Source organism: Macaca thibetana, chromosome 1 (assembly GCF_024542745.1).
Source record: "Macaca thibetana thibetana isolate TM-01 chromosome 1, ASM2454274v1, whole genome shotgun sequence".
Lineage (NCBI taxonomy): Eukaryota > Metazoa > Chordata > Mammalia > Primates > Cercopithecidae > Macaca > Macaca thibetana.
Window position 1 is genome coordinate 196,061,639 of NC_065578.1, and position 12,484 is coordinate 196,074,122.

The 12,484-nt window shown below is 41.7% G+C and overlaps 1 protein-coding gene across 1 annotated transcript in view; it reads right to left on the minus strand.

Moving 5' to 3' along the window:
- STYXL2 (serine/threonine/tyrosine interacting like 2) overlaps positions 1–11,397 on the minus strand; it is a 38,929-nt gene extending 27,532 nt beyond the window's left edge. The window contains exons 1-2 of the mRNA XM_050768231.1: positions 11,269–11,397; positions 10,504–10,629 (exon numbers count right to left, since the gene is read on the minus strand). Of these exons, the coding sequence (XP_050624188.1) occupies positions 10,504–10,613 (110 nt within the window). The 5' untranslated portion in view covers positions 10,614–10,629; positions 11,269–11,397. The remainder of the gene's footprint in view (positions 1–10,503; positions 10,630–11,268) is intronic.
- Between the last annotated feature and the right edge of the window lie 1,087 nt (positions 11,398–12,484).

Genomic DNA, 12,484 nt, shown 5'->3' on the forward strand with positions numbered 1-12,484 from the left:
AAATGCTTTTATGAGTCAGCCGCTGTGAGGGGAGATGTAAACCTAATAGTCATAAAACTGTTTGCCACAGACAGAGTTTATTAAGTCTAATAAAGAAAGGTGTGGGGGCAATACCTAAAACGGGTGCTTGTTTTCCACAGAGAAGGAGGACTGCAGAAACAGAAAAGAAGAAGGAGGGAGAGACCTGAACAACTGGCCCTGTTTATATTTGCAAGGTCAGTGAGATGGCGGCCCTAGAGGTTTTGATTTATGACTATGTCTGTGTCCCAACCGGCATACCTGAGATGGAGTGAGATGACACTCACACCCTGATTAGAAAGCAGTGAGGGCTGGCTGTTCAAGAAAGACAGGCGGGGAAAGAAAGGATCTAGGATCAATACATACCTCATCATAGGATCAGGAAGCAGCTGCTAAAAAGCCTTGAGGCTGAATTGAAAGAGGAACAATAAAGGGGAGTTTGATGGACTTCCTAACCAAGAGCAGGAGAGTGGTGCAGCTTGCTTTAGACCTGCATTTTTCAAAATTGCAGACTGACCAATCTGTGTTTCATAAAATCAATTCAATGGGTTGTGCTCAGCATCTGGGACAGAAAGAAAAAAAGGAAACAGAAAAAGGAAAGAAGGAAAGAAGGGAGGGAGGGAAGGAAGGAAAAGAGGAAGAAAGGGAATAGCAACACCCATTGTAAGGATAAGTGTAGTTTTGTGAACTTTTAAAAATTTATATATACATGTATATATCTCTGAGTTGAGCTGTAAATGGTATTGGCATACTGCAGATTGCAGTCAGCAAAATTTGAAAGCCATTGCTTTAAACTAGTTGCCTGATGTCCAGACACGGAATGCAGTAGAACTGGGGTCCTTCAGTCCAGACTTCCCTGTAGCTGATCACTTCCTGTCAAGGAGTCCCGTGGAAGTGAAATGGAGGTAGAGGCCCAGGAGGAGCCGTATTTCTTGATTTGGCTTTTGCAAAAAAGGACAAGGTTTCTGTAAGTGTTCAGTGACTTCAGAGAAAATGACCACACACAAGCAAAATTCAGGCTCTAAGGAAGAAAAGAAGTCAGTAAACTAAAGAAAATTGATTTTTAGAAAGCTGCTTCCAACAGGCTTAGTGGAAGAGCCGAGGTGGAGAAATTTTCACTGAAAAAGACATGTAAAGGAGAAAGGATGGACAGGAGGAGCCATTTCCCAAAGAAACACAATGAAAACACCGAGAAATTACACTTCATGCCCCTGTCTCCTACCCCACACATCACAGATGCTTGCTCGCCACAGGAAGGGAAAGGAGAGCACAGTTAAGGAAATTCACTGAAGGTCAAGGGAACCAGTGCCACCGTGAGAGGAAGCCTGATCAAGCCTTACCAAGCAGTTCTAAAAAACTGCGAAGTCTTGAAAAGTTCAGCTCTAAAAGCCAAAGCAAGAAATGGATTTTGACTTGGAAAGATATCAAGTCAAGTCGAAAAACATTCTTCAAATCAAGAACAAGAGAATGATGAAAATGTCTTTACTCCTTTAGTTGGAAAGGAAGAGAAAACTGATGATAATAGCTAAGAAGGAAGAGACGGGGCAGAGGTTGGTTTGCATCACAAGCACACTTACTTCTTAGGCTGTATTTATGTAGGTGACTGCGAAGGTCTGGCAGAGGCTATAGGTAAGGGAGAGGTCCCCACCAAGCTGCCCCACAGACAGGAGGTTTTAAATTTTAGTGTCAACTCATGAATCATGAATCACTTAGGGAAATTTGCCTAGCTATGAGATGGATGAATCTCTAACCACCCATTTTCTTTCAGAGAGTGACTCATAGTGGCTAGGTTTGAATTTAAGCTGTGTGAAGTTAGTGCCTAACTCAGGCAAAAATGAAGATTTGATACCCCATTCATTGTCTACATCCCTTTCTCAGGTTCTTAATTCACCCTAGCATGAGATTTACAGATGAGACTTGAAATGTCAGGACTCCCTGCCAGGACAGCAAGCAGGCTACATCCCTGCTAATTTTGGCTGGTTGCTAGTGACTGTTTGGAGCACTGGGTGAAGTTTTGCAAGACTCTGTTCTAATTCCACAGGAAAGGGTACAATGATGTTTGCTAGGGGCTGGATATAGGGCTGTAGTGAGTTAAACGATGGCCCTCCAAAATGGTATATCTTCCAAAACCTGGGAATATAATCTTTTTTGGAAAAAGGATCATTGCAGGCGTAATTAAGTTAAAGCTTTTGAGATGAGATAACCTTAAATTAGGATTAACTCTAAAGCCAGTGGCAAGTGTCCTTAGAAGAGAAGAGAATACAGAGCAGAAGGCCTTTTGAAGACTGGAATCATGCTGCCACAATGCAAGAAACGCCTGTAGCCAACAGAAACGAGCAAGAGACAAGGAAGGAGTCTTCCTTAGAGTCTTCGGAGGCTGTGTGGCTCTGTCACCACCTTGATTTCAGACTTCTGGCTTCCAAAATGTGAGAACATAAATTTCTCTTGTTTCTAAGCTGCCCAGTTTGTAGTAATTTGCTGTGGCAGCCCTAGGAAACTAGTACAAGGACTAAGAGTCCGTTGGTGAGGTATTTGCTGACTTGGTGCATAATTTAACTTAAAGACTTGAAATTTAACTTAAAGACTCAAACCTTTACTTGAAGTCATAAAACCAGAAGGATGGAATTTCAGGCACTTATCAAGTACAAGGAGGACTATTCAGGACGGGGACAAATATCAGTAAGTGATACTCTGCTTCTTAGAATACAGGATTTGCTCATGGCAGAATTAGAGAAGCATGATGTCTTAACCAGTGTGTATGGGACTCTGGCTAAATAAAAATTTCTTGACATGATGAGTTACTGAAAAAATTTTGTTGTCAGATATCTTTCTCTGGAAGGAAAAAGGAAGAGAACCCCCATTTATCAAATATCCAGTATACCTTTATATATGTTATATTATTTATTCTCTACTACTGGGTAAAACTGGTATTCTGATTTTTTTGATTACATAATTTAAGCAAGCTTTCAAGGGTTTATAAGTAGGAGGGCAGATCTGACCTCAATTTTGGTCTCCACTACACCACTTAATTTCTTTCCACAGTACCATACTGCCTCCTAAAAGAGGGTTTTATTTATTATATATATATATATACTTTTTAAAAAACAGCTTTATTATTGATATACAAAATGCACAAATTTAAAATATATAAACTGGTAAGATTTGACATATGTATACATCCGTGAAGTGATCACTACACTCAAGATCACATCATCCCTTGTGCCCCCCCTTTTTTTTTTTTTTAATTGTGCCCCTTTTTAAGCTCTCCCTCTCACCCCCTCCCTGCCCTATGCCCCCCAGGCAACCATTAAACTGCTTTCTGCCACTATAGAGATGTATTTGCATTTTTTAGAATTGTATATAAATGGAATAATATAGTGTGTACCCTTTTTTGTCTGATTTTCAAGCAGTGCAATTACTTTGAGATTCATCCATGTTGTTGTATGAATCAATAGCTCATTTCTTTTCATTGCTGTATAGTATTTCTACGTATAAATGTAACACAATGTGTTCATCCATTCACTTGTCAATGGACATCTAGGGTGTTTTTAGTTTTTTGGCTATTACAAATAAACCTGCTATGAACATTCATGTACAAGTCTTTGCATAGGCATAGGGTTTTGTTTTGTTTTGTTTTGAGACAGACTCTTACTCTGTTGCCTAGGCTGAAGTGCAGTGGTGCAATCTTGGTTCACTGCAACCTCCACCTCTCTGGTTCAAGCGATTCTTTTGCCTCAGCCTAAGTTGCTGGGCTTACCGGTGCCCACCCACCACACCCAGCTAATTATTGTATTTTTAGTTAAGATGGGGTTTCACTCTGTTGGGCAGGCTGGCCTCAAACTCCTGACCTCAGGTGATACACTTGCCTTAGCCTCCTAAAGTGCTGGGATTACAGACATGAGCCACTGCACCCAGGAGACATAGGCTTTCATTTTTCTTGAGTATATACCTAGGAGTAGAATGACAGGATCATGTAGATATAGGTGTGCATGTTTAGGTAGATGTATGTTTAATTTTATAAGAAACTGAAAAACTGTAAAATGGCTGGACTATTTTACATTCCCACCAATAGTATAAGATTGTCCCAAGTACTCCACATTTTCCACCAACATTTGGTATGGTCAATCTTTTTAATTTCAGATATTTTAATAGTTATGTAATGGTAACTCATTGTGGTTTTAATTTGTGTCCCTAATGATTAAGGATTTTGAGCATTTTCTCATGAGCTTATTTGCTATCCACGTATCTTTTTTGGTGACTATGTATTCAAATCATTTGTCTGCTTTTTAATTAAGTTGTTTGTTTCCTTATTAGTAGGTTGTGGAAGTTTTAAAAAATACATTCTAGATAGAAGTTCTTTATCAGATACGTAATTTACAAATATTTTCTCCAAGTCTGAGGTTCTGTTTTCATTTTTAAAAAGCACTGTAGATTCATTCATCTGAACTGGTTTAGGTGTGGTTCTGTGTAGTAAAGTGGGATTGATTGGATGATAGCTCCAAAGCCTGTGCAATTGTAATAGTTTAGAGTTCAGATTTTATGAGGACATTGCAGGAAGAGATAGACTATGAAATGTCACCATGTCACCACATGTTTGCCTTCCTTGAAAATTTCTGAAAAGGGCTAGATGATTTGGGGTAAGTTTCTAGAAATCAATTGCTGAGTAGTAGACACAAACCTAGAAAGGCATTAAAGCCAATAGGATTCGGCAGCAGTCACTGCAAATCCAGATGACATTTGCTCTGGATGCGGGGCCATGTTTTAAGGAAGTTCAGTCCATTGCACAGGAAAGTGGGTCTTTCAGGTTGAGCCTGTTTTTGCCCAGTAAGGCAGACTGGCTGCTGGAAGGGCTAAGAACTGAATGCCTTTGCTTCAGTGCTTTTGTCTTGTGGTAGGCTAAGGTGGTGTAAAATTGGTAAACCAGCAGAATTAGTCTTCCCTGCCTCCTATTTCCCCTTTCGGTGACTCCCTTCACCCCTTCCCCTTTGTGTCATATATATTATTTGCCTTCCTCAGTCAATAATCTGAGAAGCTCAATCACTCCAAAGTGATAGGCAGTTAATAAAATACATATTCCCTAGGGCAACGCTATGGTTTGTCTTCACCAAAACTCATGTTGAGGCTTGGTCTCCAATGGGGTGGCATTGGAAGGCAGTGTTTTAAGAGGTGATTAGGTTGTTAAGGAGATGAATGCTTTTCTCACAGGAGTGAGTTCTTGCTCTTGGGTGACTGGGTTAGTTACCAGGAGAGGGGGTTGTTCTAAAGTGAGGCTGCCTCTTGCATTTGGTCTCTTTTGCACATGCCTGCTCTCCTCTCTCACATGCACTCATGCCATGTGATGCCATCTGCCATGTTATGAGCCAGCATGAGGCCCTTGCCAAATGTGGCCACTTGATGTTGGACTTTCCAGCCTCCAGAGCTATGAGCCAAATAAACCTCTATTCTTTGTACATTACCCAGTCTCAGGTATTCTGTTATAGCAACAGAAAACAGGCCAAGACAGGCAGTTTTTAAAATAAATATATATGCCAGACTTTATTTATCTAGCCTACTGCTAATTGGACAGTTCATCATGTTGTTTATACATCTTATATTCTTAATGACTATTAGTTGCTAAACATTATAGTATTTATCTTCTGGTGCACATATGTAGTTGTTTTTGTTAAGTATTTATGAAGAGTGAGCATGCTGGATCAGAGGACAACCATATGTTTAGCTTTAGTAGATACTGCAAAATAGTTCCAAAAGGTTGTACTAATTTACACTGTCACCAGCAACGAATGAGAATTTTGATTGCTTCACATCTTCATATTTGCTATTGTTGGTCTTCAGTTTGAGATATTCTGGTGAATATGTAGTAGTATTTAATTGTGCTTTTAATTTGAATCTCTATTTTTAAATTTTTTAACTGATCGCTACCTTTATTCTTCTATGTTCAGATAACATGTTCTACATTATTTCAATCACTGAACATTTGTTGATATATGTATGGCCCAGTATATGATCTATTTTGGTAAATGCTCCATGTGTACATGACAAGAATATATATCCTGTAGTTGTTGGGTACATGTTCTATAAATGCTAATTAGGTTAATTTTGTTTATTGCTTGGTCCAACTACTCTTGATAAATTTTTTATATTCTTATTAAAAATTATTCTTTTGATTTTTTAAAATTTTATAAGTTGCTGAGATAGTTTTTAAAAATATACATAGAGTTGAGGGAGATTGTGGCTTTTAATTTTTCATTCAGTTCTGTCAGTTTTTTGCCTTATATATTTTGAGGCTGTATTATTAAACACAGAAATTGAAAATTATTTAATCTTTCTGCTGAATTGAACCTTTGATCATTATGAAATGTCTCTTTTTGTCTCTTTGTATCTAGTAATAATTACTTTAAAATCTGCTTCACTGGCTTGTTTTTCTTACTTTACGATATCACCTTGATACTTCTCTGATGGAGTGATGAAGTCTATGGTGCCTCCCCTTGAAACTTCATGGACATTTGTGACAGCAGAGTACAGCAGAAGTGGTGCTATGTAACTCCTGAGGCTAGCTCATGAAAATTAATACACATCTATCTTATTCTCTTGGATGCAACTCTTGGAATTTAGCTACCATGCTTAGAGAAAGCCCAAAGTAGCCCACATGGAAGGACCATCTTAGGTTTTCTGGCCAAAAGCCCAGGTAAATTTCAACATAAACTGCTAAATGTGAAGATGCCTCTGTGAGTCACCTCAGCCTTAAGTCATCTTCAGTCTTCAAATCTTTCTAGCTGAGGCCTTGGACATCCTCGAGCAAAGACAGGCTAACCCCACTGTGCCTCATCTAGGCTCCTGATTATGAACACAATAAAATGGTATTTTATGCCACTAAAATTTGAAGTTATGAGCAGTAGTAACTGGAACAGTGTAGTATAGTTTCTTTTATTCTTTGTTAACTTTTGTATATCCTTATTTTATTTTCTTTTCTTTTATTTTTTGAGACAGGGCCTCACTTTGTCACCCAGGCTGGAATGCAGTGGCATGGTTATAACTCACTGCAGCCTTGAATTCCTGGGCTCAAGCAATCCTGTTGCCTCAGCTTCGTGAGTAGCTGAGGCTACAGGCATGGGCAACCATGCCTGGCTAATTTTTTAAAAAATGCTTGGGCAGGCGCAGTGGCTCACACCTGTAATCCCAGCACTTTGGGAGCTGAGGCAGACGGATCACGAGGTCAAGAGATCGAGACCATCCTGACCAACATGGTGAAACCCCATCTCTACTAAAAATACAAAAATTAGCTGGGTGGGGTGGTGTGTGCCTGTAGTCCCAGCTACTTTGGAGGCTGAGGCAGGAGACTCACTTGAACCCTGGAGGCAGAGGTTGCAGTGAGCCGAGATCGCACCACTGCACTCTAGCCTGGCGACAGAGCGAGACTCTGTCTCAGAAAAAAAAAGTTTGCAGAGACAGGGTCTCACTATGTTGGCTAGTCTGGTCTCAAACTCCTGGCCTCAAGTAATCATCCTACCTCAGCCTCCCAAAGTGCTAGAATTACAGGCATGAGCTACCATGACAAGCCTATATCCTTATTTTTAAGGTGTGTCTCTGGTAAACACTATGTAGCCTTTTGAAAAAATTGAGTCTGACAATCTTTGTCTTTTAGTTGGAGTATTTAGTCTATTTAAATTTAATGTAGTTATTCATATATTTGAGCTTAAATCTACCATCCTACTATTTTCTTATTTCTTTTTCTTTTTCTTTCTTTTTTTTTTAACCTATAGTTTCTTATGGAAAAAGTTGTTCTTTTTCTGTATTCTTTTTCTCTACTTTCTTTTCTTCTTTTGGAATGATTATATTTTATTATTTTATCTTCCCTTCATTAGCTTGTCAGCTATACATTCTATTGCAAAACTTTCTAACAATTACACTACAAATTACAACATGCATCCTGGACTCCCCACCCATATTTACAGTTTCAGACAACCTCCCAAGATAACTAACATTAAACTGAGACAAAAAGGCAAATGAATGAATCAGGATTGAAAACTGTATCTAGGAAATAATTTTGAGTGTGGTTAGTAACACATGGAGTTGTCTAATCTACATAGATCATAAACCTATTGAGTTTTTGAAAGGGTAGTATTTTCAAAGAAACCCGGAACTTCCAAAAGCTTTTAGGTGGCATAAGCCTTAAAACAGCCCCTGAGTCATCAAATGTTCATAAACAGGACACAGTCTGCAAAAGCTATACAGCCTTCAAGGAAGACATGTCTTCAACGTGGCTATGGAGGATAATGGACAAGCAAGACAGCTAGGAAGGCAGAGCTAGAGGTCAAAGAGAACAACAGACAAGGGTATTCCTCTCAGAGAGACAAATCAAGGTCAAACGTAGGAGGTTTCCTCACATCCTGGGTCAACATGTTCATTATTTATATGACTGCAGTATTTCCTCTTCCTCCTTTTATAAAATGGTAGCTGTTTTTGGCAGTTACCCTGATCCGACCATAAGGTGTTGCATTCAGGCCTGAGGAAGAGAATGCACACCCATTGGAGAACCTAGCCTGGTACTATGTATGCAGCAGTTGGTGAGTGGGATTTTGAGTTGTCTCACTTGGGAGGCAGTAAACATGTTCTATAGGTGGGGAAAAAAGGTAACATGGATTGACTGACTAGAGGAGTACATTGTGGCTGAGACTGCTACTATCAACACACTCATTTCCTCATTTTCTTGGGCTCATGGACCTTATTTCCCATCCTTCCTTGCAAGAAAGCATGGCCTTGCTGAGTTCTAGACAATGGAATATGAGTCAAAATGAAGTGGCCATTTTCAGGTCTGGACCATAAAACCTCCTGGGAAATTCTCCATGCTCGTCTCCATTTTATGTGGATACTGATGAGCATTGTGACTTTAGAAGCCACGTTTAACGTGGTGAACCCTCAAGATAGAAGGAGTCTTAGTTCTTGAATCACTGCTCAGGTACCTGTTTTGGAACTTATTTGAGCAAGAAAGAAATGTCCTTTAGATATAATAGCTAACATTATCCTTAGCAATACATGAAACTGTCACTTATCCCAACCACACACGAAGCGACCTCTGCCTTATTGGCGGGTATACAAGAGAGGAGAACATATGTTAAATCTCTCAATCCTGACAGTTTTCCTAAGTGAGACCATAATGCTGAATTTTCTTTTCTTTTCTTTTCTTTTTTTTTTGAGATGGAGTCTCACTCCTCTGTCACCCAGGCTGAAGTTCTGTGGCACGATCTCGGCTCACTGAAACCTCTGCCTCCCAGGTTCAAGTGATACTCTTGCCTCAGCCTCCCGAGTAGCTGAGATTACAGGCACCTACCACCACACCTTGCTAAGTTTTGTATTTTTAGTAGAGATGGGGTTTCACTATATTGGCCAGGCTTTGGGCTCGATCTCCTGACCTTGTGATCCTCCCGCCTTGGACTCCCGACATAATGCTGAATTTTAAAGGAGAAGTCTCTAAGCTCCATTTGGGCTAAGTGCGCTGGCCCATGAGTGCTGAGCACCTGCCCTTGTTCCCATCTTACTCTACTTGGGAAGCCTTTTGAACCACAGGAGGGAGGAGCCAGCAAGACCCCAAGAGAATCGAAGAAAAGTGAAGTCAAGCAGAATGATAAATTCTTAGAGGGGAAGTTAATTTCAGATGTTTTACTTAGTTGTTTCCAACTAAAGGCTCAATCATTTAAGTTATTCTTCACGCCATTTTGGTGACAGATATAATTAAAAGTCAGGTCTCCTGTTACGATTTATGACAAAAGAAAATGGACAGGCACACACAGTATTGTTTCAGCAGGCAATTAAGCACGATATTTCTTTAATGTCTCGTGGTTTGTCTTAAAACGTTAAGAACTTTTTTTCATTCTACATGATAACATAACGTCGAAGATTTTAATATAAAAGAAGTTTCAAATTACTTGTGGTAAAAAGAGGACTCTCCAGGAAGATGCCTCAGGCCCCTTGGCATCTTGCCACTTGCCCCAGGCATGCACATCTCCCAGTTTAAAGACACAGCTTGATTATGGATAAAAAGTTATTTTAGTGCTAGGGAATGCTTCCATGGGCTTCTCCTCTCCTGATCCCTTTTCTTATAGTCTACGGCCTGTCATCCCCATATCCAGCCCCAGTCCTAGTGAATCAAGCACTGCCAAATTCCTACTCATCCTTTGAGGTTCGGGTCCATCATCATCTCTTCCAGCCAAGCCTCCTATGACCTTCCAAGTCCAGTTGTTCCCTTCCCTAGTGTCTAGTCCACCACATACTAGATCCTGCACATATTAATATCTAGCACACACCTGCCACATTGCAATCAGTCTATTCGCATATTTACCTCCTCCAGAAAGTAGGACACATACAAGTACTCAATATTAATTGAGTGAACTGAGGTGATGGCTGCAGGCTCCCTGGAGCCAATGGCCCAACCTGTCCCCAGCCCCTCCCAGCTATGGCTGTGAGGGTGGGAGATGAGTGGTCACTTACTGGCTAGGAGAGGGGCTCCGGAGGTAGTGGGCCTGCACCGCCCTCACGTTGGCTTCATCCTCCTCACTTGGGACTACCTGCTCCTCCTCTGGGTCCTTGCTGGTCGCCATGACAACCTGCCAGCCTCTGAAAGTTTGGCAAGAAAAAGGCAGTTAGGGAATTAGGTTCCAGAGGTTTTGTCGGGGGATAAGGTGTGTCGGTGATGTCACCTCAGTGGAACTAGGAATAGGAAGGTCCCAGTGGGCAAAGGACCGGCAAGGAAAACCCAGTCAGACCTGGCCCAGCCACTGTTACCAGGACACCAAGAAGTGCACCCCACCATATTGGGAGACCACCTTGAAGTAACAATATTGAGGTGCCAGTGTGGCTTCTTCCACAGATGCCAGCAAGGGAGCAGGCAGAGGAGCTAGCAGGTTACCTGAACTCAGCTCAAGAAGTTGAAGAACAATGACTTCCCCAGACCAGCAAAATTTTTCAGTTGAAATTATAGGGTGTGCATATACACACAGCCCTCACCTACGCCCATGTGCACCCCTTTGTCTCTGCTGGGGAAGACGCAGCTGGCCTTCGCTGACTCTAACCAAGGCCACAGGAGGCAGGGCCTTTGGCTCAGGCATCATCCTGGAGCCTATTAAGGAGCATGAAGTATACCAGCAGCTGGTCCCAGCCATCATGGCTGTGCCCTGACACTCAGGGCAAAGCCGCTGCCCTTTGTATTATAAGTCCTGGGCTCACCAGGACTGACGAGGGGAGAAGCACACTCACCTCTAACCTGCCTGGGTGTTCCCCACCAAGGGCTGAGGGACCCAGATGAAATGACCGAAGCTGAAGTTCCGGCCAGTGAGACAGGAACCAACCACCTCCTCTCTCCAGGGCTTCTTCTCCTAGGGGCAGGACAGCTGTTAACAGGAAACCTTAGCCACCCTCTAAATTTAGCCTCTGGCCCCATAGGCTGGCAGATCTCTGGGAGGAAGGAATGCAGGCTCCAGACCCAGGCCCCAAAGCAGTCCTCACTTAACTCTTTCCCTCCTGGCTGATTCTCCAAACACTGACATTTAGCAGCAGAATTGGAAGACGTTTGTGCATGGTAGATGGAGAACCTAAAAAACAGTTTTTCTCTGGGCTCTCTCTTCAAACCCTCTTGCCTGGGACCGCCTATTCAAAGTGCTTCCAGAAGAGAGTCTAAATCCAAAGATACAGAAGAATAAAAAACTTACCACAGCCACATGTCAACCTCAGAGGCCTAAATAAAAGACCAGATATATAGAATGGAAAGGGTCCTCAACAGGTAGATATTGGGAGAGTACTGTGGTACAATTAAAGAGTAGTCATTGCTTGTGACAAGGATTACATTTCTTTTTCTTTATTTTTAGACAGGGTCTCACTCTGTTGCCCTGGTGAGAGTGCAGTGGAGCCATCACAGCTCACTGTAGCCTCAACCTCTCGGGGTCAGGTGATCTTCCCACCTCAGCCTCCTGAGTAGCTGGGAGTACAGGCACATGCCACCACACTCAGATAATTTTTAAATTTTTTGTAGAGATGGGGTCTCACTATGTTGCCCAGGCTGGTCTCCAACCCCTGGGCTGAAGTGATCCATCCACCTCGGCCTTCCAAAGTGCTGGGATTACAGGTGTGAGCCACGGTTCCCCACCTACATTTCTTTTAATAGACATGTCTCTGGATGGTCAACTGAACAGTTGTCCTCATCCTCCATGTTTCCTCCCCTCTACTCACACCCCGAGGTGATGATGGATTGGCAACCCTGGTGACATAAGAATTCTGTGAGCTTCATAAATGTCAAATAAGCTATCTTACCCCACTACCCCCTCTACCATCACTATGATCAAAGCAAAGCCAAATAGCCCACACCTCTCATCCCACACATACTATAGACATCTTTTCATTAATTTATCCATCCATCTATTTACCCACTTACAGATATTCATTGATTACCTACTACATATGGCTCCGTACTTGACCA